The sequence below is a fragment of the Laccaria bicolor genome, genomic scaffold, assembly GCF_000143565.1.
Source record: "Laccaria bicolor S238N-H82 LACBIscaffold_20 genomic scaffold, whole genome shotgun sequence".
Taxonomy (NCBI): domain Eukaryota; kingdom Fungi; phylum Basidiomycota; class Agaricomycetes; order Agaricales; family Hydnangiaceae; genus Laccaria; species Laccaria bicolor.
Window position 1 is genome coordinate 504276 of NW_001889891.1, and position 25990 is coordinate 530265.

General features: G+C 47.5%; 10 protein-coding genes across 10 annotated transcripts; 7 read left to right on the forward strand and 3 right to left on the reverse strand.

Annotated features, from left to right (window-relative positions):
- Nucleotides 1-6487: 6487 nt before the first annotated feature.
- LACBIDRAFT_251514 (uncharacterized protein) lies at nt 6488-10554 on the forward strand (the record flags this gene model as incomplete). The annotated part of the gene is made up of 15 exons (XM_001883256.1): nt 6488-6733; nt 6785-7136; nt 7294-7596; nt 7648-7912; nt 8024-8086; nt 8156-8387; nt 8427-8564; nt 8691-8795; nt 8958-9074; nt 9180-9324; nt 9355-9464; nt 9576-9610; nt 9670-9907; nt 10340-10390; nt 10450-10554. The coding sequence occupies 15 exons, from the start codon at nt 6488-6490 to the stop codon at nt 10552-10554; spliced, it is 2505 nt and encodes an 834-aa protein (XP_001883291.1).
- Nucleotides 10555-11305: 751 nt separating this feature from the next.
- Nucleotides 11306-11769, forward strand: LACBIDRAFT_302257 (uncharacterized protein; the record flags this gene model as incomplete). The annotated part of the gene is made up of 1 exon (XM_001883257.1): nt 11306-11769. The coding sequence occupies one exon, from the start codon at nt 11306-11308 to the stop codon at nt 11657-11659; it is 354 nt and encodes a 117-aa protein (XP_001883292.1). The 3' UTR covers nt 11660-11769.
- A 34-nt stretch (nt 11770-11803) lies between these two features.
- Nucleotides 11804-13116, forward strand: LACBIDRAFT_251532 (ornithine carbamoyltransferase; the record flags this gene model as incomplete). Its single annotated transcript, XM_001883258.1, has 5 exons — nt 11804-12205; nt 12265-12656; nt 12718-12871; nt 12928-13001; nt 13059-13116. 5 exons carry the CDS (start codon nt 11804-11806, stop codon nt 13114-13116), a joined length of 1080 nt encoding a protein of 359 aa, XP_001883293.1.
- A 2226-nt stretch (nt 13117-15342) lies between these two features.
- LACBIDRAFT_302259 (uncharacterized protein) lies at nt 15343-15810 on the reverse strand (the record flags this gene model as incomplete). The annotated part of the gene is made up of 4 exons (XM_001883347.1): nt 15343-15429; nt 15491-15577; nt 15646-15705; nt 15772-15810. 4 exons carry the CDS (start codon nt 15808-15810, stop codon nt 15343-15345), a joined length of 273 nt encoding a protein of 90 aa, XP_001883382.1.
- Nucleotides 15811-16188: 378 nt separating this feature from the next.
- LACBIDRAFT_302260 (uncharacterized protein) lies at nt 16189-17259 on the reverse strand (the record flags this gene model as incomplete). Its single annotated transcript, XM_001883348.1, has 10 exons — nt 16189-16254; nt 16305-16358; nt 16414-16447; nt 16496-16572; nt 16633-16692; nt 16742-16764; nt 16829-16845; nt 16897-17025; nt 17077-17184; nt 17243-17259. 10 exons carry the CDS (start codon nt 17257-17259, stop codon nt 16189-16191), a joined length of 585 nt encoding a protein of 194 aa, XP_001883383.1.
- A 245-nt stretch (nt 17260-17504) lies between these two features.
- On the forward strand, nt 17505-18773 carry LACBIDRAFT_179760 (uncharacterized protein; the record flags this gene model as incomplete). The annotated part of the gene is made up of 6 exons (XM_001883259.1): nt 17505-17710; nt 17780-17884; nt 17941-18114; nt 18196-18415; nt 18479-18561; nt 18618-18773. Coding segments are annotated over exons 1-6 (909 nt in total), but the record flags the coding sequence as incomplete, so codon positions are not given.
- Nucleotides 18774-19162: 389 nt separating this feature from the next.
- On the reverse strand, nt 19163-19458 carry LACBIDRAFT_302262 (uncharacterized protein; the record flags this gene model as incomplete). Its single annotated transcript, XM_001883349.1, has 1 exon — nt 19163-19458. One exon carries the CDS (start codon nt 19456-19458, stop codon nt 19279-19281), a length of 180 nt encoding a protein of 59 aa, XP_001883384.1. The 3' UTR covers nt 19163-19278.
- Nucleotides 19459-19940: 482 nt separating this feature from the next.
- On the forward strand, nt 19941-21509 carry LACBIDRAFT_236681 (uncharacterized protein; the record flags this gene model as incomplete). Its single annotated transcript, XM_001883260.1, has 7 exons — nt 19941-20185; nt 20238-20364; nt 20677-20847; nt 20903-21100; nt 21166-21285; nt 21363-21399; nt 21463-21509. 7 exons carry the CDS (start codon nt 19941-19943, stop codon nt 21507-21509), a joined length of 945 nt encoding a protein of 314 aa, XP_001883295.1.
- Nucleotides 21510-22232: 723 nt separating this feature from the next.
- Nucleotides 22233-23309, forward strand: LACBIDRAFT_294743 (uncharacterized protein). Its single transcript, XM_001883261.1, has 2 exons — nt 22233-22407; nt 22465-23309. Exons 1-2 carry the CDS (start codon nt 22304-22306, stop codon nt 23126-23128), a joined length of 768 nt encoding a protein of 255 aa, XP_001883296.1. The 5' UTR covers nt 22233-22303; the 3' UTR covers nt 23129-23309.
- A 1144-nt stretch (nt 23310-24453) lies between these two features.
- On the forward strand, nt 24454-25159 carry LACBIDRAFT_329224 (uncharacterized protein; the record flags this gene model as incomplete). The annotated part of the gene is made up of 3 exons (XM_001883262.1): nt 24454-24563; nt 24626-24704; nt 24821-25159. 3 exons carry the CDS (start codon nt 24454-24456, stop codon nt 25157-25159), a joined length of 528 nt encoding a protein of 175 aa, XP_001883297.1.
- Between the last annotated feature and the right edge of the window lie 831 nt (nt 25160-25990).

Below are 25990 nucleotides of genomic sequence, written 5' to 3' on the forward strand. Positions count from 1 at the left end.
TTCTCAGCTCCCATATGAGCCATTTCAAAGGGGCTTTCATGAGCTTCCATTGATACATCTGGCTTCAATGCTTCGATGACAACACACAAGCATGATGAAACACAAGGACAACAACATGCAAAGACAACAACACAACATACACAAATGAGTGCCCATGGAAAACGGCCACCGGCCACCACCACCCACTGCCACGTCACATGAAAACCAACCACCACCCATGAAACGACCCCCGCCTACGAAAAATGACCACTGCCAATGTCGAGTCTATTTAAGCAATTTGTGGTAGGAGTGATTTGACATACATTTGGGTGATATTTCCAGAAAGAGTGTAGAAATTGCACCCTATCACTATCCTATGTTTATATTTTTCAGAGAAAAAACATGGAAATAAACATAAATTATAACATATAAGTATGGAAATCATAAGAAGGGTAGGGAAATATCAACAGAAAGCAGAAGTCATAGCACCTGAGAGTGGAAGTCATATCAACTGACAGCAGAAGTGATCAACAAATGATGATGAGAAAGGCTAATACCAATCAACAATTCTGATGGGTTCCATCTTGAAAAACCTATCCTAGGGCTACATTATAACCTGGAAAACACATTTTTCACCCCATTTCAATATCTCAAATACAAATTCTGGAAGGGAATGGAAACCCAGAAAATTTGGCTATTTGAAGAGGTTAGATTATTCTACTGTGGATGCCAAGTCCATTCATAGGTGGACTCAGGGAATAAGGGTCTAAACCTATAGCCTAGGCTGAGGGCAGTCTCTGTAAGCTTAGTCATGCAGATATGCAGTGATTTCTGTGAGGTCATGAGGCATCTTGCTGAAATATTCAGGTCTTGCAAGCAGTTTGCCAACCTCCTTTCTGGCAGATTCACTGCCAAACATGGATCATAATGAAGGTCTAGTTGATTCATAGGAGCTGATTGACATCTGATCAGAGTCCAAGGCATAGACTCAGCAAAGGAGTGCACTACTAAGTTTGGCATTAACTATGGTAGAGTTGTGATAACTCAGCATAGATGAAGTTCAGTGTAAGAGTTGAAGTGCAAGGTGAGTTAGTGAGTAGATGTGAGATGAAGACTGAGAGGAGAAAATAGAGAATGAGACAGAAACAACTTTAATATCAAGGGTGAGGTGTACTGGTACATGCAAGGCCTATTTATACAAGTCGAAATGAATAGAGTCTGTAACTGGGGATGGGGAATGTAACAATAGTACAAGGGAAGAAAGTAAGAAGAACAATGCTGGGGGGGGGAATACAATGGAGATGGAGATGATAGGTAGAGAGAATAGGAGTCAGAGTTGGATTCTTTTGTGAAGAGATGATGTCAAGGCAATGGAAGGAAGTCTTGGCAAGTTGAGGAACAATAGGTGCCTTATACTTCTTGGGGTTATCATGCTTGGTATTGAATACTTGAGTGCAAGGCCAGTGAGGGGTTATTTGCATAGGCGAGAGTCGTTTGTGTAGGCTAGGAGTGAGGGCTATTGGTTACAGGGATAGGTCATGGGGATGGTTCATGACAGCATGCTGACAAAGAAGCTGAAAGTCAAACATAGACTTCAAAACTGGTTCTGAGGCTCTTAGATTGAACTAAGTTTGTATGGCCTAGGTTCAAGCTACCAAACTATTTATACTGAATGGAAAGATCTAAAAATAGGAAAAAGTTTGGTGCTGGAAATGGAGAGCTGGGTAGTACCAAATAAAGTGCAGGACTGAAGATGTAGATATTGTGAAAGTAGAAATTTGTCTATAAGCAGCTTTCAAATTGCCTTGTTATTATCATCATACAATGCTGCCTGAAGTGTGCTTTCATAGTCTCCTCCATGTATGTTTAAAAATGCCCCCTGCTCCCTTGTCTATCAACAGTTTTGCAATGGGCTTATAACCTCTTTTTGATGCTGCCTGGAGTGCATTTTCATAATATCCTCCCTGTACATTCACATCTGCACCCTTCTCTATTAAGAGCTTTACAATAGCCCCATGGCCTCCATATGATGCTGCCTGAAGTGCATTTCCAAACATTCCTCCCTGTACATTTACATCTGCCCCCTTCTCTATTAAGAGCTTTACAATGGCCTTATGGCCTCCATATGATGCTGCCTGAAGTGCATTTCTGAACATTCCTCCCTGTACATTTACATCTGTGTCCTTCTCTATCAAGAGCCTTGCAATGGCCTCACAGCCTCCATATGATGCTGTCTGAAGTGCATTGCCATAATATCCTCCCTGTACATTTACGTCTGCTCCCCTTCTCTATCAGCAGCTTTACAATGGCCTCATGGCCTCCATATGATGCTGCCTGAAGTGCATTTTCATAATGCTCCTCCCTTTGCATTTACGTCTGCCCCCTTTCTATCAACAGCTTTGCAATGGCCTCACAGCCTGCATATGATGCTGCCTGAAGTGCATTTCCATAGCTTCCTCCCTTTGCATTTACATGTGCCCCCTTCCTTATCAGCAGCTTTGCAATGTCCTCATGGCCTCCATATGATGCTGCCTGAAGTGCATTTTCAAATTCTCCTCCCTTTGCATTTACATCTGCCCCCTTATCTATCAAGAGCTTTGCAATGGCCTCATGGCCTTCATTTGATGCTGCTTGAAGTGCATTTCCATAATTGCCTCCTTGTGCATTGACATCTGCTCCCATTCTTAGCAAAGCATGTGATGCCTCAGTCAATCCAGCAATTGATGCATAATATAGTGGTTTAGCAATCTCAACCCTCTGTTTTTGTATATTTGAGCAATAATAGTCATCTATATCGCACAGCCAAACCCAGTTCACAAAAGTAGTATTTTCCTCTGTAAGTAGCTTCATCTCCAATCCAAATATTGAAGATGACTGAGATGTAGTTTTGCTACCAGAATGTGCATGTATAAACCAATATCTTGCTGCATATTCTGCAAGAGGGAAGGATACATTCACATTTATATCAAGTGGCTCAGATGTATGAAATTGCAGAAGATAAGCAAGACAGATTTGAGAGATGACAGAGTGTGATAGCCCCTCATTGAAACCAAAGTCTCTGACTTGCTTGACAGCATGACCTTGAATATACTGAGATACAAGATATTCTTTGACAGAAAAGTGAGAAAGCTTGATGAAACCTATATAATAATTAGTGCTCATTTCAATCTGGTAGAATTCTAAACCCTACCATCTGATGTCATAATGAGACTAGAACATATCTTTAAGACATCCATAATATCTTGAAATTCATTATCAGATTTGTAGTCTGGTTCATTCTTAGCACAAAGATCAACAGCAGCAGTTGTAGCCAGCTCTGTTAGTGTCAGTGGACGGAGAGCAAAACACAGCCACTGTAAAAATGTTTTGGCATAACCATGATCTTTTTCCTTGATTCCCAGCAAGATTTGATCATAGGTTTTATCCAAACCCTGAGGTAGATTAGCTAGCTGCTTTTTTAGATCAGACTTGGTCTGGCACTCTTTGAGGTCATTTAGCTGTAATGCAACCCAACGAAACCTAAAATTGTACTTAGTAATTATTCTGTCATTCACATGTTGTAATAAACATACATTCCATCTGCTTTTTTCATTAATGTCAACTTTATTTGCTCCTGAGTGTCAGAATTCCACTTTTGCAAATCAGAGTCATTTTGAAGCTGATAGTCAACGTAGGCTACAAGATCATGATTCTCAGATTCCTCCATCAAGTCAAGATAATGATAGGACTTGAACTTGTCCTCAATCTCCTGCTCTGGGCGACTAGCAACTAGCAAGTGGAGCCCTAGATTCATTTCTTTCTCCAAAATAACAGACTGAATCCAGTTAAGAAGCTTTTCTCTTTCAATACACTCATCAAGAGCATCCAGAATGATGAACATAGAGCTAAAGCCATCAAGAATTATTTGAAGAGTATTCTGTAGATCATCCAGAGTTGGCTCCTGATGGCCATCACCACAATGAGCATACAGATTCACCAAGACTTTAGGCACTCCATCCTTCCATTTGAGAGAGAATTGCCAGATAAGTGATCACATCAGTTTATCATGCAGCTGGAAATCCTTCTGTGAGTCTCTTCCATCAAAAAAGAAATATGCAGTAGCAGAATTGAATCTTTGAAGAGCATTGTCAATTATTGCTGAGCTGTCAAAAAAAAAAATTCAATTTCATTTTATAAAAATCTTGAAATTCTCAACCTTAGAATGGTTTTGCCTGAGCCAGCTGGACAGACTGTCAATAACATATAAATTCACAAATTTTGGCAGAAAACTTACATTTTCCTTTGATCCAGAGAAAGCCAGGCTGTTTGACCCACTCAGAAAATGTATTTCCATTGAGAAACCATTGACAGGTGTCCAAATGACTCTTCAGAACTGCATATGCAGCATTGTAATTGACAGACTCCTTGGGTGGAGAAAGCCACTTATAAATCTTCTCCACTATAGCAACAAAATGAAGTCAATTGTATATTTGAAATGAGAACCTGCAATGATACCCAGTTGTTCATCCCTAATCATTTCAAGTGTGATTTGAATATTTGGGTCCACACCTACCAACCAGATATAATATTAAAATGAATGTGATGCTTTTCTTACTTCTTACCTTGATTGATAATACCTATTGAGGTATAAGAAATCAATAAAATGTGATGATACAATGCAACAAACCATAGTTAGGGGCTGCATTCACATTGTGTATAATGTCAGCTTGAATGTTTGTGGGGAACTCTGCATGGTCTGTTACATTTGAGCAAACCTGAACTATTTATAAGAATACTGACTGGCTGCCATCACTTCTGCATCCAGAGCAGAAGAAATGGGTAGAGATATAGGCAAGTCAGAACTTGCAGGATCTATACAGAGTTATCAGAAATAAAATATTGAGATTTGGAGCAAGTATGAACCAGTCAAGATAGGAGAAGGGTGTTGCAAGAAATCAACAGCTCCTTGCTCAGGACCTCCAACCTGATCAACTGGAATTGGTGAAGGTCAATATCAAATTTATAGCAAAAAGATTGAGCAATATCACAGGCAACAGTCATTTCAGTACCCAGGCCTACATTCATAACAGGAGCAATTGGTGGAGAGGTAGGCAGGTGAGAACTCAGGGAATCTATATCAGCATTACCAATGATGAATGATAGAGGTTTGGGATTCATGCAGACCTGTGGAGACAGGCAAAAGTTGTTGTAAGCGCTTGGCAGCTCCTTCCCCAGGGACTCCAACCTGATCACCTGCAAATTTGATTCAATAAGTAATCAATGTTCACTTTGGGGCAGGAAGATTAGAAAGCATCTTACTGGTGAGTGGCATGGCTATGTCCGTCGCATGGATGGTTGAAGATGGAGTTATCAAGATAGGTGCGGCCTGGTCAGAGCTGGGGCGAGCTAAATCATTGTTAGCGGTGTCCGCGGATTGAGGCATTCGTGAGCGTGATCTTGTCATTGTTTCCTTCGGACTAGACAATGGTTCGAGGAAAGGGTGATTGGTTGGGATACAGGCGTTAGACGACAAGATGGAAGTTGAAGGAAAGATGCGTGGTCAGGGCGTGGCAAGGCTGCTTTTTTGGGTGTGGCTATGTGACAAAGACAACTCCGCTTTCCCATCTGTTGACGGCCAAGCCGACACTAAAGACGCCTTTTTATTTCACCAGGAGAGATGCCTGCAACCCACCTATGGGCCCTCCAACTTGCAAAATTGTTGGTGTCAAGTCGATGTTGTCTTTGTTCGGCTAGCTTCGATGGGGGTCCAGTCTCCAAGTTATTGGCCAAATCATTAGGCGCGCGTATTCTCACAACTCGGAAAGGCCCTTTAGAAAAGGGAATACGAAGACCCTGGACCCGCGTACTACTTTTACTGCACAGCGAACAGTATGATATCATATCGTCAAGCTTACTACGAAGTTTCTCCGTACATCGAAAAGGTTGCTCATTAAGCGCCGGGAAAAAAGTAAAAGTTCGAGACAATGTCTGTAGCTGGTTCTTAGACTCCTGGCAATGTCTCGTATCTCGCCTTCTGAGTGTTGCATTGTTCGCCTTAGCACAGACTGAGAGGTGGCAAAATATGAAAAAATAAGCGGATACGTAAACTGCACCATACAAGTGTGGAGGACAACACGGGCAGAACCTGACATTGGCCCAAACCATAATATTACGCTCACCTTCTCCGCTCCTTTTCCCGACGCCAGCAAGGCGCCCAGCCCGACAGCCGCCTTGTTACCAGCGCGCACGGACCCCATCCCAGCGACCCTAGACCTGATCAATAACAACAACGACGACTATGATATCTTACCCCACATCTCTCGCACCTCAGCTTAATCAGGTTCCGGAGGACGTCGAGACCGGATTAATAGGTCAAACGACGCCGTCTCACGGAGGTCTGATTGGTGGCCACGAGTTTGATATGAGTATCGCGCAGCCAACACATACGCAGCCACTCCCACCATCACCATCACCAGCGCCCACTCCCCGAGGAACGACACCATCCTCCCACAGACCCAGACCCGTATCCATGCCTCCACAACTTGCTCTCCCGACGGGCCCTGCTTCAGTATCGAGCTCTTCGGATGCGAAAGGGGACCGGTCTCAAGTTGTTGCTGGTGATGAGAATGCGCAAAGGAGGAGGCACAGAGACGAGAGCGCCACCAGGCCCAGTCGCACAAACCGAATCTTGGGTGACTATACCCTTAGCAAAACTCTAGGTGCAGGGAGTATGGGAAAGGTCAAGTTGGCCACTCATAACGTCACTGGAGAGAAGGTGCGTCGTTTGTATTGGAAGCCGCAGTACTATTCTGAATTTTTTATACAGCTGGCCGTCAAAATCCTTCCACGCGTTTACCCCGCAACCAAAGTCCCTAACGGAAGCAACAGCACAGACTCCTCGGCAGCACGACAAGCCTCAAAGGATGCCTCAAAAGAGATCCGGACCCTCCGGGAAGCGGCACTTTCCATGCTCCTCTACCACCCGTATATCTGTGGCATGCGAGAGATGATTGTCCACCATCATCACTACTACATGGTTTTCGAGTACGTCAATGGGGGTCAGATGCTCGACTACATCATCAGTCATGGTCGGTTGCGGGAACGCGTTGCGAGGAAGTTTGCCCGTCAAGTCGGCAGTGCTTTAGAGTACTGCCACCTGAACAACGTCGTCCACCGAGGTAAGTGTTTCACCCTTCTCTCCCTGATAGTTGTACTTTTCTGTTCTCCTTCCGACCCTTGCCTCCTCACGAACCTCCCACGTCCTTCAACCTTTTCAACAACCTTCATACCTTCATCTCGGCTACTCATGAGACTTCTGCTGATCTCTCGTTGTAGATCTCAAGATCGAAAACATCCTTATATCACAGACTGGAAATATCAAAATCATTGATTTTGGCCTTTCAAATCTTTATGACCCTGTGACCCATCTATCGACGTTTTGCGGTTCGCTCTATTTTGCAGCGCCCGAACTCCTCAACGCTAAAGTATATACGGGACCCGAGGTCGACGTCTGGAGCTTTGGAGTAGTGTTGTATGTTCTGGTCTGCGGGAAAGTGCCTTTCGACGATCAAAGCATGCCAGCCTTGCACGCCAAGATCAAACGTGGATTAGTGGAGTATCCGGTTTGGTTGAGCGCAGGTACGTAGACCAACTATTTGACCTCTTTACTGCCCACTGACCTTTCTCAAGATTGCAAGAATCTCCTGTCTCGAATGCTGGTGACTAACCCTGCAGCCCGTGCTACCCTTCCTGAGGTCATGAGCCATCCGTGGATGACCCGCGGATTCAATGGTCCCCCTGCACTCCACCTCGTCCATCGTGAGCCTCTGCGCTCGGATGAGCTCGACCGTCAAGTAATCCGCGGAATGAAGGGTTTCGAATTTGGAACCGAGGATGAAATAGAGCGTAAACTCATCGACGTTTTGGAATCGGATGCGTATATTCGTGCTGTTCAGTACTGGGAACGCAAGCGCACTCTCGGGGCCAACCTCAACGGCAATGGTGGCGGGATGAGTCGGTGGGGCGATACACTCTCCAAGTCGAGTCTCGCCATGTCGTATGACAGCAGCACCTACAAGGGCGAGCCTTCTACCCCTGCAGCAGGCAAGAAAACGAGAAGATTTTCAGGGTTTGAGTATTACCGCAAGAAGATATTTTCGTCATCACCCGCCACATCCCCTCCTGGAAGCCCACTTAGTCGTTCACCCCCCAATTCCCAAAATCATCTTGCTCATCCGTCATTTTCAGATCCTAATCGCGAACCCGTGGATCCTACAAGAGGTTTCCATCCGTTGATCTCGATGTACTATCTTGCAAGGGAAAAGCTGGAGCGGGATCGTGTCTATGGTCCAGGGCAGTTCGCTAGCTCGCAGCTCTCGATTCTTGGCGATTCAGCCCCCACTCCAACCGTCGTCAATGCTGCGACACCTGTGGACGATGCTGCCGCTACAAAATACCCAACAGGTCAGCCGGGAGGTGTGCCCCTACCTCCCAGGAAAGAAGTACCTGCAGCAGATAAGAACGGTAAAGCTGACTATAGCATGCCTCTTCCTCGTCTTCCAGCCCCAGAGACGTCACATTACTCTGGAATGTCCTACGACAACAGCGTCATGTCGCCTTCGCCTACTTCACCTACCTTCCATCCCCAACCGAGGGCAAGGGATCCTGGCTTGCCTCCTCCATCTCCCTCGGCTATGCAGGCCAGACATCAGCAACAGGCTCAGCAGCAGCAGCATGTGGAGATTGACCAAAGCACACTGGAAAGGAAGAGCGGTTTGCCCAGGGCTCCCCCAGCCAGTACACACAGGAGAAGCCACAGTATGAGCCAGAGGCCATCGGTGCTTGGCAGAGGATGGGGAGGGATGTTCGGCGGTGCCGCTGGCGGGACTGTGGACGAGCAAGGCAACAACCTCACCCCCCCAAGGGTCAGCATCATGGAGCCACCACGGTCAGCTGGACCTGATGTTCCCAAGTTCCGGCAGCCTGCGGATGAGGATGAGCAGCCACCGCCTACACCTTCTACTTCACCTTTGTCGTCTGGTGCGACATTGGTGCGAAAATTCGGGAGCCTTTTGGTTGGGAGGGGCGAGGAGGCGAGGAGACATGGTGGGGGGAGTGTCGGGAAGAGGGGAGGATTTGGGTCGCCTCGACCTTCTGGGGACATGCCTGATGATCCTGAGACGGTGAAAATGGAGAATGGGAAAGAGGAGAAGGCAGGAGAGACTGAGGTCGATTCGACTCCACTTCCTAAAGCTACTTCTATCTCGCAAAGCGTCAGTCAGCCGATTGCGAATGCGCACAGGCGTGCGGCAACTGTTCTTGACACACAGGGACGGGCGACTAGGCATGAACGGAGGAGCAGTACAGGTGGTGCGGCTTTGATGACTTCTCCTGGAGGTACTTTTGGTAGACATCGAAGACCCTCGACTGGATATGGCAGCAGCTCGTCACATCGACCTTTGGCTGAACGTTTGTTTTCGAAAGAAAAGACGACGGGAGAGAACGAAGTTGCTGAACGTGAGGAGGATGCGCATGCCAGGGGGATAGAGGATGGCACTGATCTTGAGGGGGATGAGGAGACGTTTAAAGAGGAGGATGAACGGCATACAAGCGAAAAGGACTTTAAGCCTGTTTTCCTCAAGGGTCTGTTCAGGTGAGTTTTTTTTGGTCCTCAGGTGAAATGGTCGATTAGTGACATTACCTCGTCTTTAGCGTGGCGACGACTTCTACGAAACCCCCTCCTGTTATCAAGGCTGATATTCGTACAGTCCTTGACAGGATGCAAGTTCAATATAGGGAGAATAAGAGCGGCTTTGAGTGCATACACCTACCGTCTATTGATCTTTCTTCCGTTGAAGGCCCAGTATCACGGGGACACGGTCATCAGCAACAGAGCTCAACGGGTACATCGGGAAGCGACAATGCCACCCCTCACCATCGCCCATCCATCGTCAAGAAAGCTAGTAAGCTTTCGTTTGGCATGAAGAGGGAGAAGGGAAAAGACAGGGACGTTTCCGGCGAAAAGGAGAAGGAGAAAGAGATCCCCAGTCGTCCATCTGGAGGGGGTGGTACGACGTTGACTGCTACTGCCAGCAGTGGTTCTTCGTCCTTCTTCAACGTCCCTTCGTCAAACCATACCGTCACCCCAGGGAACCAGGAAAACTTGGTCCATGCCAATGGAGTAGCGGCAGAGGGCGATCATCAGCCAGAGACACCCCGCTCACATTCTCCCTCCGCTTACACTACGTCGACCATCAACAAGGTGAAGATCCTTCCTCCGATACCACGTGATTTTGGTGCGACTATACCAAGAGCTACGTCTCCGATCGCACGTAGTCCCAGCCCCCTGCCGACGGGCGAGGTGGACCGGGACCTCTTTGAGAGTATGGGGAATAATAGCCTCAGCGTGCGCTTTGAGATAAATATTGTCAAGGTATGGTTTTTCCAATTGCTCAAGGGGATTTTGAGGTTAACCTACCTTTTTTCTTACAGGTGCCGTGGCTTCCATTGCACGGTATCCAATTCCGACGTGCCAGTGGCGATGGATGGCAATACCAAATGCTGGCGAGGCGGGTATTGACCGAGCTCAAGCTATAACGAAGCAATGATTGTCATGAACTCCCTTCAAGTCGGCTCCTCTCCCTCTCCACTACATAAGTATTCCACGTTTACCATCACTTTACGTCTCACGTTTTTAGTCCTTCCTCGTCTTTCCTTGCCCCATGTTACGTTTATGTTTCCTCTGTCCGTATTCGATGTTATTTTCTCTCTTCTTTTCTTCGGTCATGGTTACATATTGATGCTCAACATTTTTAATTTATGGGGAGCTCTATTGTGTTTAATGCTAGTTGGGAGTTACTCGAGAAGAATAATACTGCAGGCTTCTTTGCTCATCGATGAATTCAGTGATATCGATTTCGGTAGATATTGGATCCTCACCAAAGACGCATGATGAATGCAGCTGTGAACGGCGCTTAGGTGGTCCGAAATCTCTCGAAATGGGCGGCTCATGGCAGGGTTGGACATGAAATATGTATAGTTCCACCGACAGATTCCGACTTGATGAATGTTCATTTTCGGTAGAAAGGTTGAACAACGCCTAGCAACACGCGGACGCCGCAAGGCGACAAGGGGTAATGCCATAATTAGGGACATATATAAAGGCAGGTAACCTCTGATCAGAGGTAAATCTGAGTGCATGCCAATCTTCTAGAGGTACGTTCAACCCATTGCACATTTTCGTTGACGAGACATCGTATAACAACATACATTGCAGATACGAAGGACGCGACGCTTCGAAACCAAGAAACCCAAAAAACCCATCAGATATTCTCTAAGTGAGTGGCCCATGACACGTCACAAAGAGATTGAAGAACCAACAAGGACTTCCAGCGAACATAACGAAATCATCATCATGAAAACGCACTGGATACTCATCGCTCTGGCCACCGCTGTCAGCGTATTCGCCATCCCAACCCAGAACTTCCTAGACGCGCCGGTAGACCGCAGCAGCCCGAGTAACGAGACCATAAAAATCGTCTACATCAACCGGGATTGCTTTTGGAGTGGGAACGCCCCGTATTGTGCTGGGTCTTGCGATCCTCCGTATGTGGAGGTAGATAGGAACCAGTGTGGAGATGGCCAGTGCTGCTGGTCAGGCTCCAAGGCGCTTTGCTGCAAGGACGAGTCAAGGTGCAAATAGACGGACGAATAGCGAGCGGTGTTGACAATGACTCATTCATTGAGTAGAAAAATTTGGACTTGGTAGACTGTAGTTGATCGAAATTCACCATAAGACCCCTTGTTTATTTACGCGCTCAGCTTATTTTTCTCTTGCTCTACTACCATGTCGAACGTAGCACTCACAAAAGTCCCGCATCTCATGACCCTCGCGGACCTCTCTGTCCCTCAAATAAACCGTATACTAGCCCATTCACATCATCTCAAGCAGCAGTCGACACCATGGCTTCTTCCTCACGGAACCATCTCGCGAAATAAAGCCTCCAAACTTCGATTGCCACCTCAATCGCTGTTCAATAAAACTATTGCGCTTATCTTTTCGAAGCGGAGCACTAGGACTCGTATTGCTGCTGAGACGAGCGCTGAACTCCTAGGTGGACGGGCGCTTTTTTTGGGCAGGGAGGATATCCAGCTTGGCGTGAATGAGTCGTATAGGGACACGGCTCGCGTCATTGGTGGGATGACACAGGGTATTTTTGCCCGTGTTGGAGACCATTCAGAGATTGAGGTATGCTTTTTCCTTTTTTTTTTTTACATACCATTCCAAGTAACTTCACCTACACACAGGAACTAGCAAAATACTCCCCCGTCCCAGTACTCAACGCCCTCTCCTCACTATGGCACCCCTCCCAAGTCCTCGCGGATCTTATGACCCTGCAAGAAAACAAGGCCTTCTTCCGACCACTTGTCGAAAAAGACAAACCACCCGCCGCAACACCCGAACTCGACCGCCCATTAACCATAACGTACGTCGGGGACTCGGCGAACGTGTTGCACGATATGCTCGTCACGTACCCGCGGCTGGGACACCATCTCCGCGTAGCCAGCCCGCTACAATACCGCGCCCCAAAAGAGGTGTGGGATCGTGTGGTGGAACTGGGGTGTGATAAAGATATTTGGTGGGGTGAGGACCCGCGAGAGGCGGTTCATGGTGCAGATGTGGTGGTCACCGATACTTGGTTTGTCTCTTCGTTTTTTACTCGTTTTTCTTACGTTTTCTTACCATGCGGACTATGCCAGGATTTCGATGGGCCAAGAAGCGGAGAAGGCGGAGAGGCTGCAGGCGTTCCAAGGGTATCAGGTCACGGAAGAGCTTTGCCGAGAAGGCGGCGCTCATCCCGACTGGAAATTCTTGCATTGTCTTCCTCGAAAACCGGATGAGGTTGACGATGAGGTACGAAGTTTTGCTTTGTTTTTTTTCTTGTTACTCTTCCTAACGCTGTTACCCAGGTTTTCTATGGCCCTCGATCATTGGTCTACGAGGAAGCCGATAATAGGAAATGGACAATTATGGCTCTGTTCGAGTACGTTGATTGTTTTTGTTCTCTCTTCCGTTTTTTTGATGGTGGTTGGTTTTATAGTATGCTCTTTGGGAAGTGGAACCTCCTTGAGGAGCAGCCCGAGAGCCACAAGTATTGAGGATTTGAACATGGAGCAAGTGGAGCGGGTAACGTCCATCTATGCCTACTGTTACTATGCCGTGTGGCTAAAATCTATGAACAACACTACCTTGAATGATCTTGCCCGTCGAATAAGGAGACTCAGAGATGGCGTCTTGCAATTTGGAAAGGTCTCCATTTTGAAAAGGATTTCAAGGAGTACATGCCAACTAACGGTAGTACTCGGATCTCGTGAAGATGTCCAAGAACTATACTCCATCGTCATCGTCAGGGTTGTCTAGAACCTGCAGTCCGAATTCCTTTAACAACCTGGTCTGCCGGATGTCGAAATTGAAGCAATTCCGATAGAGAGTCGTGATATTGGCGCCAATACCTGAACGATGGCGAAGAAAGAGCATCAAATTCTGACAGGCTTGCGTATCGTCGACATCCAGTTGCCTCTGAGGCATCAGTTTTCGCAACAATGGAAATAAGATTTGTATATCCTGTTCACTTTCATCATCGCTTGGGCTGACAGTTGAAGCTGAAGGCGTTTCGGTTCGTTGCAAAATGGTGACTAAGCGCGAACCGAAGGGACAGCTGAGAAGTTCCACCCTTTCAAACTTGCGCAGAAGGTCAGGTAGTAAAGACCCCTCCGAATCAGAAACGGTGAGATCAAGATTCATCTTCAACGACGTTACTTCTTGAAAGGTACTCCCGAATGCGGCAATGATTGAAGCAATGAGAGAGTGCCAACTTGTCGTGTCCGTCATGTGCCATCGCAGGCTCACATATATTCTTCCCCTCTCTTCTTCCCGACGTCCGTAGCCCGACCGATTTCCGACGGTGGCGGACATTCTTCCAATGGTCATGTCAAGCCATGGGTTGTGGCTCCGAGAATTCGAGAGTGAGATTTGACGCGAAAGTTTGATGAGGTAACGTTCAAAATCGACGCCTGGCGTCGCGTTTTTGCAGAAGAGGATTACATTTGTGGTGTCTGGGTAGATAAGATTGCATATGATCGAGGCAGAAACAAGCATCGATGACAAAATGGAGAGATCCTTCAGGTTTGGAAGGTGGGCAGTTGAGTGGATGTCCTCATGAACATCAGATGTTGCGGATTTGATGTTGACGTCGACGAGTAAAGGCATGTTCGCCAATATGTCTAGCCATTTAGCAGCCGTTGGTGCTATGTGAGCGTCGATGTCGTCGACGGAAAGTCTTTCTAGTCGATGGAATATGGGAAGACGGAGGTCGACGTTGCACCGTCCCAGCCCAAGCTGGCGAAGTTGGGGCGAGTATTCCCCAAAGTTGGAGGGCAGTAAGAATGGCGTCTCTCTCAGATCCTGGAACTGAAGAGTAAAATGTTCTATATGTGGTGCTTGCTGAGTGAGGTAGCTATTCAAAATAGGGTCCACATTGATGGCATCTGATGACGATGAGCAGGTCAAGCAGAAAATTCGCGCTTGACTGAAGTGTTGGAGTGCCCTGGTGAGGGTCTCAGTGTTGAGGGAGCTGGATCGCAAGTAAAAGTCGATAGGAGATTTTCCTGCGCGCCGCAGAAGCTCTTCTGTCCATTCAGGTGCACCACCGTGGGCAAAGTCCATAACGCGGCCCCAAAGGAAAGAGCATGCAAGTGCCACCATGCGCCAGGAGTAGCTGACTTGAGAAACCCGCCTAGCAGTGGTTTGAGGATATGATTGTGCTAGCGACTCCATGGGAAATGCGCTCAGATAAAAAATATCGGAGAGAAGCTCGGAGGGGAGTTTCGATATGGGAAGTGAGAGATTCTGTTTGCGACGAGCAGACCAGCGAGGACCAGTAGATTTCCGCCCCAAATTCGGATGCCCTGTCGACTTCAGGGACTGTTGGTAATGGGGAGGCATAATCCACCTTCTAGAAAACAAGACAGCACAAAGGAACTAAAGGAGGAGGAGATCTTTGAGTTTCTTACCAATCAATCTTGGTTCTCCTCACCATCAGCAGCAGCGATCCAAAAAGGCCTGTCTCAAAGCAGATAATGTCATTGAATTAGAGGAACTAAGGAAAGTGTCGAAGCCTGACGCAACAGCAATGCAACCATTGCTAGTCAGTCCGGTAACTGGAGTCTGTGTGGTCACTGACAGATAGATGGTTTTGCTGTCGAATTTACAGATGAGAATGGTAGCGGAGAATGTTGCCGAAACGGAAGAAGACGTAAAATAAATATCGTACAGTACAAATGCCAATACCCCAGCCCCAATCCATGGATTTTCATGGCCTCCTCCTAACTCGCCTTCTCCTTCCCATTACCCTTGCTGTCAAGCCATTTTACGGGGTGTTGATTGAACATCGGCCATGGCGGCAGCACGACCTAACAAGCGCCCTTATAAGCAAAGACCATGACAGTGGCAGGAGAAGGGAAAGAGACGAACCAAAGACAACAACGCCGTCGATGCGCCGAACAGACCAAACGTCACACGGATATCTTGGAGTGCGAAGCCCGCGATGAATGATATTACCTTTGCAAAGCACAAAAGGGGTATATCAATCAGCCCAGGTTTTCTTTTTGAGTGAAGCAGAGACGCACGACGGCTGTGATGAGGACTATTTTTGATATGGTGTCCACGAGCTTTTGGCCCGCGAAGTCCTGGGAGTGCGGGGTTAGTGTCAGCTTGAAGCGTATGTGTATGAGAAGAAAAAAAGGAGAACGTACGATGCGTCCTTCGGGTATACTTTGAAGGAGGTTGCTCATGATCTGGCTTTGCGGTACGCTGGTGAGGGATGAGTTTGAGGACGTGTCAGCAGTGGATCACGTGAGAGTTATTTATGGCTCGAGGTGCGTCAATCAAGTCGCGTTCAACGGAGGATTGGAATCAATTCACGTCGCGGTTGGCTCGTTCAGCAGCTTGCGCCATGATATATAATACTCCCTTCCGTAACATTTGTTTAATCAGCCAAAATAAACAGTGATAAAAATGTGCTCCCGGGCCCATTCCTTGAATAAATCCGATTGTTTTACAATATACGTACATCGTTCTGATTCTGCAGCTCAGAACCTACAAGACAACTTAAACTTCAAGTTGAACCAGCTTCCCTCTCACTTTCATCTGGACATCCACAATCAGAATAGTCAAATCGTATAATCTAACGATATCCACCTGTATTTAGTCGGTAGTGGCGGTTGGCCGGGTACCCGCTGGCTTATCGTCAGTACACACCATGGATATAGACAAACATAACACATACGCGAAGCTCATATCGACAAATCGCGTATCCACTCACCCCTTTGTCGATGTATGCCTTAGGAGAACCGTTTAGCAATTTGGTTGGCTTGAGGGAAGGTAATGGGACTCACCTTCTCGACGACGTATAATCCGTCGTAGCGGTATCTGGGTGAAATTAAATCATAGAAAGGAAAATTGAATGCGTGCGCTCACCCTTCAGCAGGAGCATACTGTGATTTGTCGTTCGGACCCCGTACGACGCGGACTGGTCTCTTTGTTTCTACTGACTTCTAGGAGGGCGAGAGAGATGTTGGCTTTCCGATGACACTTAGAGGAGGAGATGGACATACCTTGAGCGCGGCGTTACTGGGGTGATCAAACCTCTGGTCCGTGACTTGACGACCGCCACTCTATGTTCTCAGTTAGCAAGTGACACCGTCAGCATAGAAGAATAATTACACTGAATGAGTCACTCTGGCCCCCTGTAGGAAGGATATTCATTTGAGCAAAAGAGACACAGTCCAATTTTTTATGGCAGTAAGTTACCTGTCCCAGTATATTTACTATATAAAAAAACGTGAGGATCATGAGCATCTTCCTTGGTGGGAACTCACAAAAAGTCCCCTTGATCTTTATCGTCTTCGTATCCACCAGATAAGCAAATCGAAAAGGCTCCTAGATCCTTTGACCCGTGGATTCCAGCGAAATGGATCGCGTGAACCCCAGTGCTGGCACACTCCTCTCTTTGACACATCAGCCCGAGCAAGACGCGTTGATATGAGCGAAGCTCTCACCTACTCTTGAACGTCGTCCCCACAGGATACTTTGTTTTACCAAATCGCGGATCTGCTTGCATTGCGAGGTCAGCTTCGTCGTATAGGTCCCTCATCATCCGCTGACGACTGATAATCGAAAGGCGGCTGAGTAAGTCGTGGGATCGGGTACAGCTGGCTCACTTACATTCTCTCTGCAGCCATGACGGCTGACGATAGTGGTTAAACAGAAAGCAGACGACATTGTGCGATGGGCATTGGGCGCTGTTTGGAGACTTGAAATCCGGCACCGAAGATTGAACGAATTTATCAGATAAGATATGTACAAATCATGTGCTGATGTCACGCAAATGTCACAGAACGCGTCCTCATTTTGGATCTTATCTTTACCCATGGCAACATCGACGAGCAGCATGGACCTTCCATCGTCAGCGGCGTCGTCCTCAACAAAGAAGAAGCCCATCACAATAATCACGATAGGTATGGCCGGCGCTGGAAAATCCACCTTCGTCCAACGCATCAACTCGTATCTGCACTCCCAAAACCCTCCAACGCCGCCATACATCCTCAACCTCGACCCAGCTGTCACACACGTTGCTTACGAAGCGAACATCGATATTAGGGATACAGTTAACTACCAGGAAGTTATGAAGCAGTTCGTTTCACGGCTACTCTTTGCTTCACTTGTGATGTGTGGTGACTAGCTTTTTGTCCTCCCTCGAAGATACAATCTAGGCCCGAACGGCGGAATTTTGACTTGTCTTAATCTGTTTACTACAAAGTTTGACCAGGTCCTGGATTTGGTGGAGAAGCGGGCCGATAGTGTCGAGTGGGTTCTCCTCCGCCCTATTTTTACGGTGTTGTGACGGTTTTATGAGCATCTAGCTATGTCATCTTGGATACCCCAGGTCAAATCGAGATTTTTACGTGGTCGGCGTCTGGTGCTATCATCACAGACGCTGTGGCGTCATCTCTCCCGACGGTGGTGGCGTACATCATTGATACACCACGAACGACTGCCCCTGCGACATTCATGTCCAACATGTTGTATGCTTGCAGGTTCGTCTCTTCGTTTCCGGCCTCCGCGGACCCATTTGTTTCAGCGGGTTTTGAGCCTGATCGTTTTCATTTTGTTTTCAGCATTCTGTACAAGACGAAACTTCCGTTTATTCTTGTTTTCAATAAGACGGATGTTCAGCCGCATGGTTTTGCCCTCGATTGGATGGCTGACTTTGAGGAGTTCCAGGCTGCATTGGCAAGCCATAGTGGCACTAGGGATGCTGAGGGTGAACCGACGTACATGAACAGTCTCATGAATAGTATGAGCCTTGTTCTTGACGAGTTCTACAAAAATTTGAAGGCGAGTTCGTCCTCTTATTGCCAGATCGCATCCTCAATGGATCTCTCTCTTTTTTTTTCTCAGACCGTTGGTGTGTCGAGTATGACCGGGGATGGTATCAAAGAATTTTTCGAAGCGGTCGATGCCTCGAGGGAGGAGTATGAAAAGTGCGGTCCTTGGCTCCCCGCCTTTTCATATGTTCACTACTAACATGGGATGGCAGGGAATACCTTCCTGAGCTGGAAAAGGCGCGGCAGAGGCGTGATAAATCCCTGCAAGAGGTCAAGGAGGACTCTATGAACCGCCTTCTCTCCGATCTCGCCATTGATCGAGAAAAGAACCCTACCGCTGCTGCTTTGGACCGCTGGGACCCAGACGAAGAAGGCGAGGACGACGATGGGGATATCAATATCATCGATCGGAGTAAGTTTACCTTCTTTTTTGCTGGAGGCTCCATTTTATGGCTCTTGTCCTATTTTTATAGGTGAAGACCCTTGGCCTGGGCAATATGTCGACGTGACGCGCGCTCGGCGACATGAGGACCAAGGGATTAATTGGCCGCGTCCTGGCTGAGGGCAATCAGTGGGTGTGCGTACCTGTGCCTAAATACTTCAAGTATGACAAGCATCCTGACTGAGGTATAAAGCCATCTTCACAAAAGTATATACGTTCTTGAACGTTATCTCCACGATGCGAGCTAGCCGTGAGCCTTCAAGGTGGCGGCCATCGATTGTACCGGAGTTTACAGCGTCACTTCATCCACCCTGTCAGAAGTAACAGATCGTTGCTAAGAACGGGCGCCCATGTCGATATCTTTGCGCACGCCACGCCTATATCGCTCGTGTTCTCTCAGGGAGTTTCTCTGCATTTTAGAGCCTGAAATGCTACCGACAAACCACCATATATAACAACCCCGACGGCGCCCACCGGAAAAATGGTGCTGCGCGAAGCAAGCGTATCCAAGGCCACCAAAGCCGGATCTTTTTAGATATTGAAATGCAAGATGGGTTGTGCATGCATGATTGATATAAATGTTTCGTGTAGTATGACAAGTGGCTGTGCATCTGGACTAAATGAGTAGAAACGGAAATTGGCAGTGACTTGTCCGTTGTTTCTTTTCCCTCTTTCTGTCATTCTTCCTGTCCCATCTTTCTTATTTTTTTTCCTCTTTGTTTCCGGCGTTGCCGCACCTCCGAGTCATACCCACAATCGATCGCTTCTTACGTGATTGACTGCCCTTATAACTCGCACCACCAGGTTGGTTGTCGTTGTGCACTCCCCACCACAAGTCTCCCACTTATATACTCGACGCCCACCCCCCACCGTCCAAGCTCGACCACCGACACCGTCGCCCGCTTCTCGCCCCAAGTTGACCCGAGTTGTCAGCCTCATCGACCACTCTTATGGATCGGTTAGCAAATCATGTTGTCGTACATTACAACCAAGCACTGACAGCCGTTTCCGTGGTCTAGTTATGCAAAGATCGAGAAAGTCGGTATGTGTTCCTCGTTGTTTCGGGGATGTATGACCACCCATCCCCGGGCACATGAACTGTAGGAGAAGGTCAGCCGCTTTTTTCCCCCCACTTTCCCTCTCCTTCTTCCCATCACTAACATCTTCTCTCTTCTTTTCAGGGACATACGGGGTCGTCTACAAAGCACGCGACACCAGCAACAATCAGATCGTCGCTCTGAAGAAGATCAGGCTCGAAGCAGAAGACGAGGGCGTGCCGAGCACCGCTATTCGAGAGATCAGTTTGCTCAAGGAATTGAAGGATGATAACATCGTCAAGTGAGTCCGTGCTTCGCTCCATCACTTCGTGCTGACCAACTCTTCAATATAGACTGCTCGACATCGTCCACGCCGACCAGAAGCTGTACCTCGTGTTCGAGTTCTTGGATGTCGACCTCAAGCGCTACATCGAGACTGGAAACCATAATCGTACGCCTATTACTCTTCAAATTGTCAAGGTTAGCTTTCACTTTGCCTCATCATCAACATTCTTTCCCCCTGGGCGCCTTGTGTTGGTCATGTGTTCTTCACGGACGCGTCAACCTTACGCGTTTTGACGCGAAGATAGGCGTCAATCGAGCATATGAAAGAAGCTTGATGGGCGGCCTTGCTGTGGCTGTCACCCTATCTCCCCTCTTTTTGGTTTTAGCTCGACTTGAGGGCGATGCTACCGTTTTTTTTTGCCAATGACGCTCAGAGTGACATGGTATCACGTGACGCATTGTCACGAACCTCACATTCGCTTTACTGATTATTTTCTATCCCGCCAGAAATTTACTCACCAGCTTACTATGGGTCTTCTTTATTGCCATTCACATCGCATTCTCCACAGGGACTTGAAACCGCAGAATCTGCTCATTGACAAACGTGATAACCTAAAACTCGCCGACTTTGGTCTTGCTCGCGCCTTTGGAATACCTATGCGGACTTATACCCATGAAGTACGAGCCATTTACATTGCCTTCAAATGAACAACTTATGTCCATTGATGTCTAGGTCGTCACCCTCTGGTATCGTGCACCAGAAGTCCTTCTTGGCGCCCGTCACTATTCCACGGGTATCGATATGTGGTCGGTCGGGTGTATATTCGCTGAAATGGCGATGCAAGGGCAGCCTCTATTCCCAGGTGACTCTGAGATTGATCAGATCTTCAAGATTTTCAGGCAAGAGCGCTCCCTTCCCCCTCCCAGCCTCGTTTTTTTTCCTGCTGACTGACGGCGTTTGACAAACTCGACAGGATTCTTGGGACGCCCAACGAGGAACTGTGGCCCGGCGTTAGCGGTCTTCCGGACTATAAACCCACCTTCCCACAGTGGTCAAAACAAGATATGGTTAGGATTGTGACAACGTTGGATGAGGCTGGCCTTGATATGCTCAGGGTACGTACGGGTGTTTCAGCGCCTTATTACCTAGATAAGGGCCATTGTTTCTTATCCTTCTTCCTTCCTTTATCTAGCGCACTCTGACGTATGACTCGGCAAAACGTATTTCTGGTCAGCCCTTTTCTTCCTTCCCATTGGTCCGAATCAAGCTCATGCTTTGTTGAATTTTTACAGCAAAACGCGCGCTCCTACACCCATATTTTGCGGACTACAAGCCTTGACCCCGAGTTTGACGAGTGAAATATTATTAAAGTCCTGGTTCTGTCTTTTTCGTTTTTTTATATGTGCGCATCGTTTTCGTCGTTTGTTATGTTTGTCCCCACTGCCACCTTTCTGCATTGTTTCGTTACCCCTTCGCATTTGCATTTTGAGTACCATCATAGAAAATACACGTCCTTTGCATTTTTCTTCCTCGCTCGCCTGTCGTCAAGTTTCCCTGGGGCCAAGTATGGATGTTCACTTGGTGGCGGTGTCCTTGAATTGGCATTGACACTAGATATAAACAGACATCACTTTGCATTTCTTCGCAAGCCAATAATGCTGCCAATTCACTGAGGTGCCTTTCCTACTGTAGATTCTCCCCTTTTCCCTTCAAGAGCGCCAAAGGGGAAAGATTCAACGAAGCTTTCTTTATGGCAGCCTGACACAATGGCTCGCTATCCCACAGGCCACAGCGGCTTCAAAGTGGCCCCGTTCCCTTGGCGAATCATAAATCAGCGTGCGTTTCCTTCCATCTTTAGCCACACAATGCGAAACATTTTCTTTATTTTGGTGGCCACGACTGTGTTCTCAAGGCTGGAGTGGCCTCACGCATTGTCTGTTCTGCGTGGATGATGACGCAAGTGGCCTCTCTCTGCCAATGAGGGCAATCGGCGCATTGACCTCAAAAACTATATAATGCCCGTCTAAATTCTGGAGAAGAGTAAGTCAATCAGCCCTTTTCTCCCGACCGCCGCACAATCACTCCACCTGACAATTTTACATTATCACTCCACCCAACAATTTTACCGTTGCAATGCCTACCCTTCATCGCAATCACAGTATCGCCTCTACTGTAAGCGATCGTTCGCCAGCGCAGTACGAAAGTTTCGAGGCACCTTATAAGTCTTCTACTGTCAGGTTTGTGCTTTTTTATCTATCTATCGCAGTCCACGTATTCACGCGTCTTATTTTTAGGCCAGCGGGATACAACCGGAGGCTATCTTCGAGAAGGAGCCAAGGCTCCTCCCGAGGCCTCGGTCTCGATTATCCTTATGCTGACGGGGTTGCAACTCCCAGTCGGTCTCCCAGCCTCAGCCTCTCCTGCGCCTCACTGCCCCCGGACTCGCCTGCGAGTACTATCTTTGGAAGTGGAAGTTTCAGGCGTGGCTCTACGCAGTCTAATATCTCTTCTGCTTCGACCGACTACTCCAGGCGTGGTTCTACTCAGTTCAATCTCTCACAATCGACTTCTCACGACTTTTGGAACGCTTTCTTCAACTCCGTAGCTGTGAATAAATTTGGTCCAGAGTTTACCAACGCTCGACTCGTCTACGACGCGTTGGTGAAGGAATTTCCCAATGGCTTACCAACGCACGAATCTTGTATGACCAGAGGCCCGGATCACGTCGAAGATTACGAGGAATTTATTCGGAGCTCGTTCTGGTGTTGTCGAAACTGCTTTCCGTTGAAGTCGTTCAGTTTGCAAGCTCTTCACAACTCACCGTTGATCACGATGGAAGCGGTAGATTGCGGGCCAGGTGGAATTGCGGACTACGCCGTGACTTTGGACAACTTGGGTGGGAAGCGTTATTGGGCCATGACACATCCAGAAGTCTGCCCCTGCGGCGGCGTTGTTTAGCAACACCGGGTCTGCTGTTGGTCTGCTGTGATTTTGTCGCAGCGTTACGCTCGTCGCGGGTCTTTTTTTCTCTCATCTCCATGCAAACCTACGGATTTTACCATCTGAGGTACATGACCGAGGCTACAATAATTGGTCATGTATTATCTTCTTTGAACGTTGTGCAACCCTTTGTAAATCTAATAATGATGCAAACCCAATGCGCGTATCAAGACATTCCATGATAAGATACTGGCTGCTGAGATCCTAAGTAATTTGCAATCACGATGAGCGTTCAACGTTTAATATTAGACCATGCTGTTGAACCAAACGCGTATACAAGATCTGACCTCGTGACACTTTTAAAATACCACGTTCCTTTTACGAACCAACGCGATGGATTTCAGTTCACGACACACCGCACAGCAAACACTGCGCAAGTCAGTCTGGATTAGAATCCCCCATACGAAGAACTCAGGTAGGTTGTCACTCGTCATCGTGGCTAACCCCGTGCACACTGCACATCCCTTGAAGGAACTAATTCCCGCTACGTTAGTAGTGGGTCTTGTGGTGGGTCGTCGGGTGGGAAAAAATTCACGTGCCACTGAGACATCACGTTTCTTCACACGGTCATATGCCATTAGCTGGGACTGAACCGTTACATGGATATCATTCCCGCTACGTTAGGTACTACTACCCTGTCTCCTCCCTATGCTCTTCTTGAGCATTGAGCAGGGGATTCTTATAAACCACTCAACAGTACTCATATATACAGTTCCATTTTCATGTTTTAAAAAAAAAAATCGACGCGGTTCGGCGACGAGCAGGGAGACTCTTAGTTACTGAGTGCAGATTTTGTTAAGTAGCGCCGAGAGCTACAGGAACTGTATTGTCAGCAAGCAAGGTGACCGCTGCCACTGATAAGTGTCAGCCTCTAGTATAAATTAACATTCAATTAAAATGGACTGTAGCGGGCCATGCGGCTTGCCGCGCTGCGTTATTATTAAACTATGTAACCTGAGTGTCTTTCTGTGTCACGATTCCGCGACTGATTGTTTCAAAGCTGTTCAAGGTACTGATACCGGGCAACTCGGAGTCAGTATGCACGAACTTGCACACGTTGCCGAACATCGTAACAACGCGATACTTTAAGCTTCATTTGGGTTGTAACTGCAGCCTGCCATGGTCGATGCATTTTTACCCCTAACGGAGAAATTGTCTTCGAGGATGACTCGAGAAAATCGGCTAAAGTAGCCCTATATAATGCTGGGTTTAATGCTGTGAGGCAGGCAATTTCTTTTCCTCCCAGCCGATCATCGCCCTTGCTCGAAATCCTCGCAGTTGCAATGTCTAACCCCCATCGAAATCCCGCCACTCCTGCCAGCAATTGGCATCTGTCACCGGCGCAATATGAAAGCTTTGAAGCCCCTTATACACGTACTCCCGTCAACTTGAGGTCCGCACTTTTGTTATCTATTTTGCCCCCATCTATTCACATGTTATCTTAATCTATGTTAGGTCAGCGGGAAGCGATTGGAGGGCATTTGCCAAAGCGTTGACCAACTACCCAATTTTAGTTATCCTAATGCCGACCGGGGTGCGCTTCTTAGTCCACTGACTCCGACCTTGGATCTGCACTCTCTGCCGCTTGTCAACCCGCCTGCGAGCACTAGTATGTCTCCCAGCATGATGTCTAGACAAAGCTCTACGCAGTATAACATCTCCCGATCGGCTTCTACCGACTCTAATCAGGCTCTTTGTAACAATTATCCGATTGCCACCACTATGTATGAGGGTACACTGTCTAGGCCTGGCTCTACACCACCCTTCGTCTCGGCGTCGACTTCTATCGAGTTTTGGAAAGCTTTCTTCAGCAACCTGGCCACCAATACTACAGATCCGCTGTTTTACAATGCTCGACTCCTCTATGACGCGCTTCAAGTTGTGAAGGAATTTCCCAATGGCCTCCCAGGATTTGAAACTCGCCCGATCAGAGGCCCGGCCGACGTTCAAATTTTAATGGAGGAAATAATGGGTTTAACACGGGACTGACATAATCGCAACTCACCGCATCTGTACGCTGTCCAACTCCTCAAACTCAGAATTACAACCACTTAATCCTGTCCCTGCTTCCAATACTGTATCATGCGGCAGCCTGAGTAACGACCATGGCAATATCATTTCGACCCCTCTGCTGCACGTGGATATCATCGTCAATCAAGGAACGACTTGTCATTATAGTGAAGACTATAGGCCCATAGATAGATCAGGATTGTCGACGGCGTGACGCTTGTGTTCAAACTTTTCGCCCATTTGTCCCGCAAGGCTTATTATACCTGAAGCTATAATTTATAATGAATATTCTCTTTTTATATGCAATTTTTTCCTTGGTGAAATCCATATACCGTTAGTGCCCGTTTATACTTGTAAATCCATCAAGCTTTAGAATGCTCGGGTCAGTATTGAATACTTGTGCGCATCAAGAACAGCCTTCGCCGAGTGCCTCACAATCGTATACTGTGAACTGCTGACCACAGTTTACGATCGCATCCAATCGCATCATTGCTGAGCGCGACTTCAAAGCTGTTCAACGCCAAACGCGTCCACATGGTAGCCAAATACTGGTACGACTCGACCTCGTGCCAATCGCGCTTTTGCTATGACAATTTGAAATGGTGCAGTTTTGCGCAAATACTCGTTCCTCAGGCTCGGTGAAGGGGCCGGTCCTCAAACTTTCAAAGCGGGTTTCGTTCTACGTTTTCTTCAATCCGACAAATTGAAACCCCATAGTAGGTCCTTGCAGCGTAGATCCTGCGTAGTACGTTGTTTTACGACCTCGAAGTTGGTCCAACTTCCATGCCATACAATTGGAGAGAGTAAGGC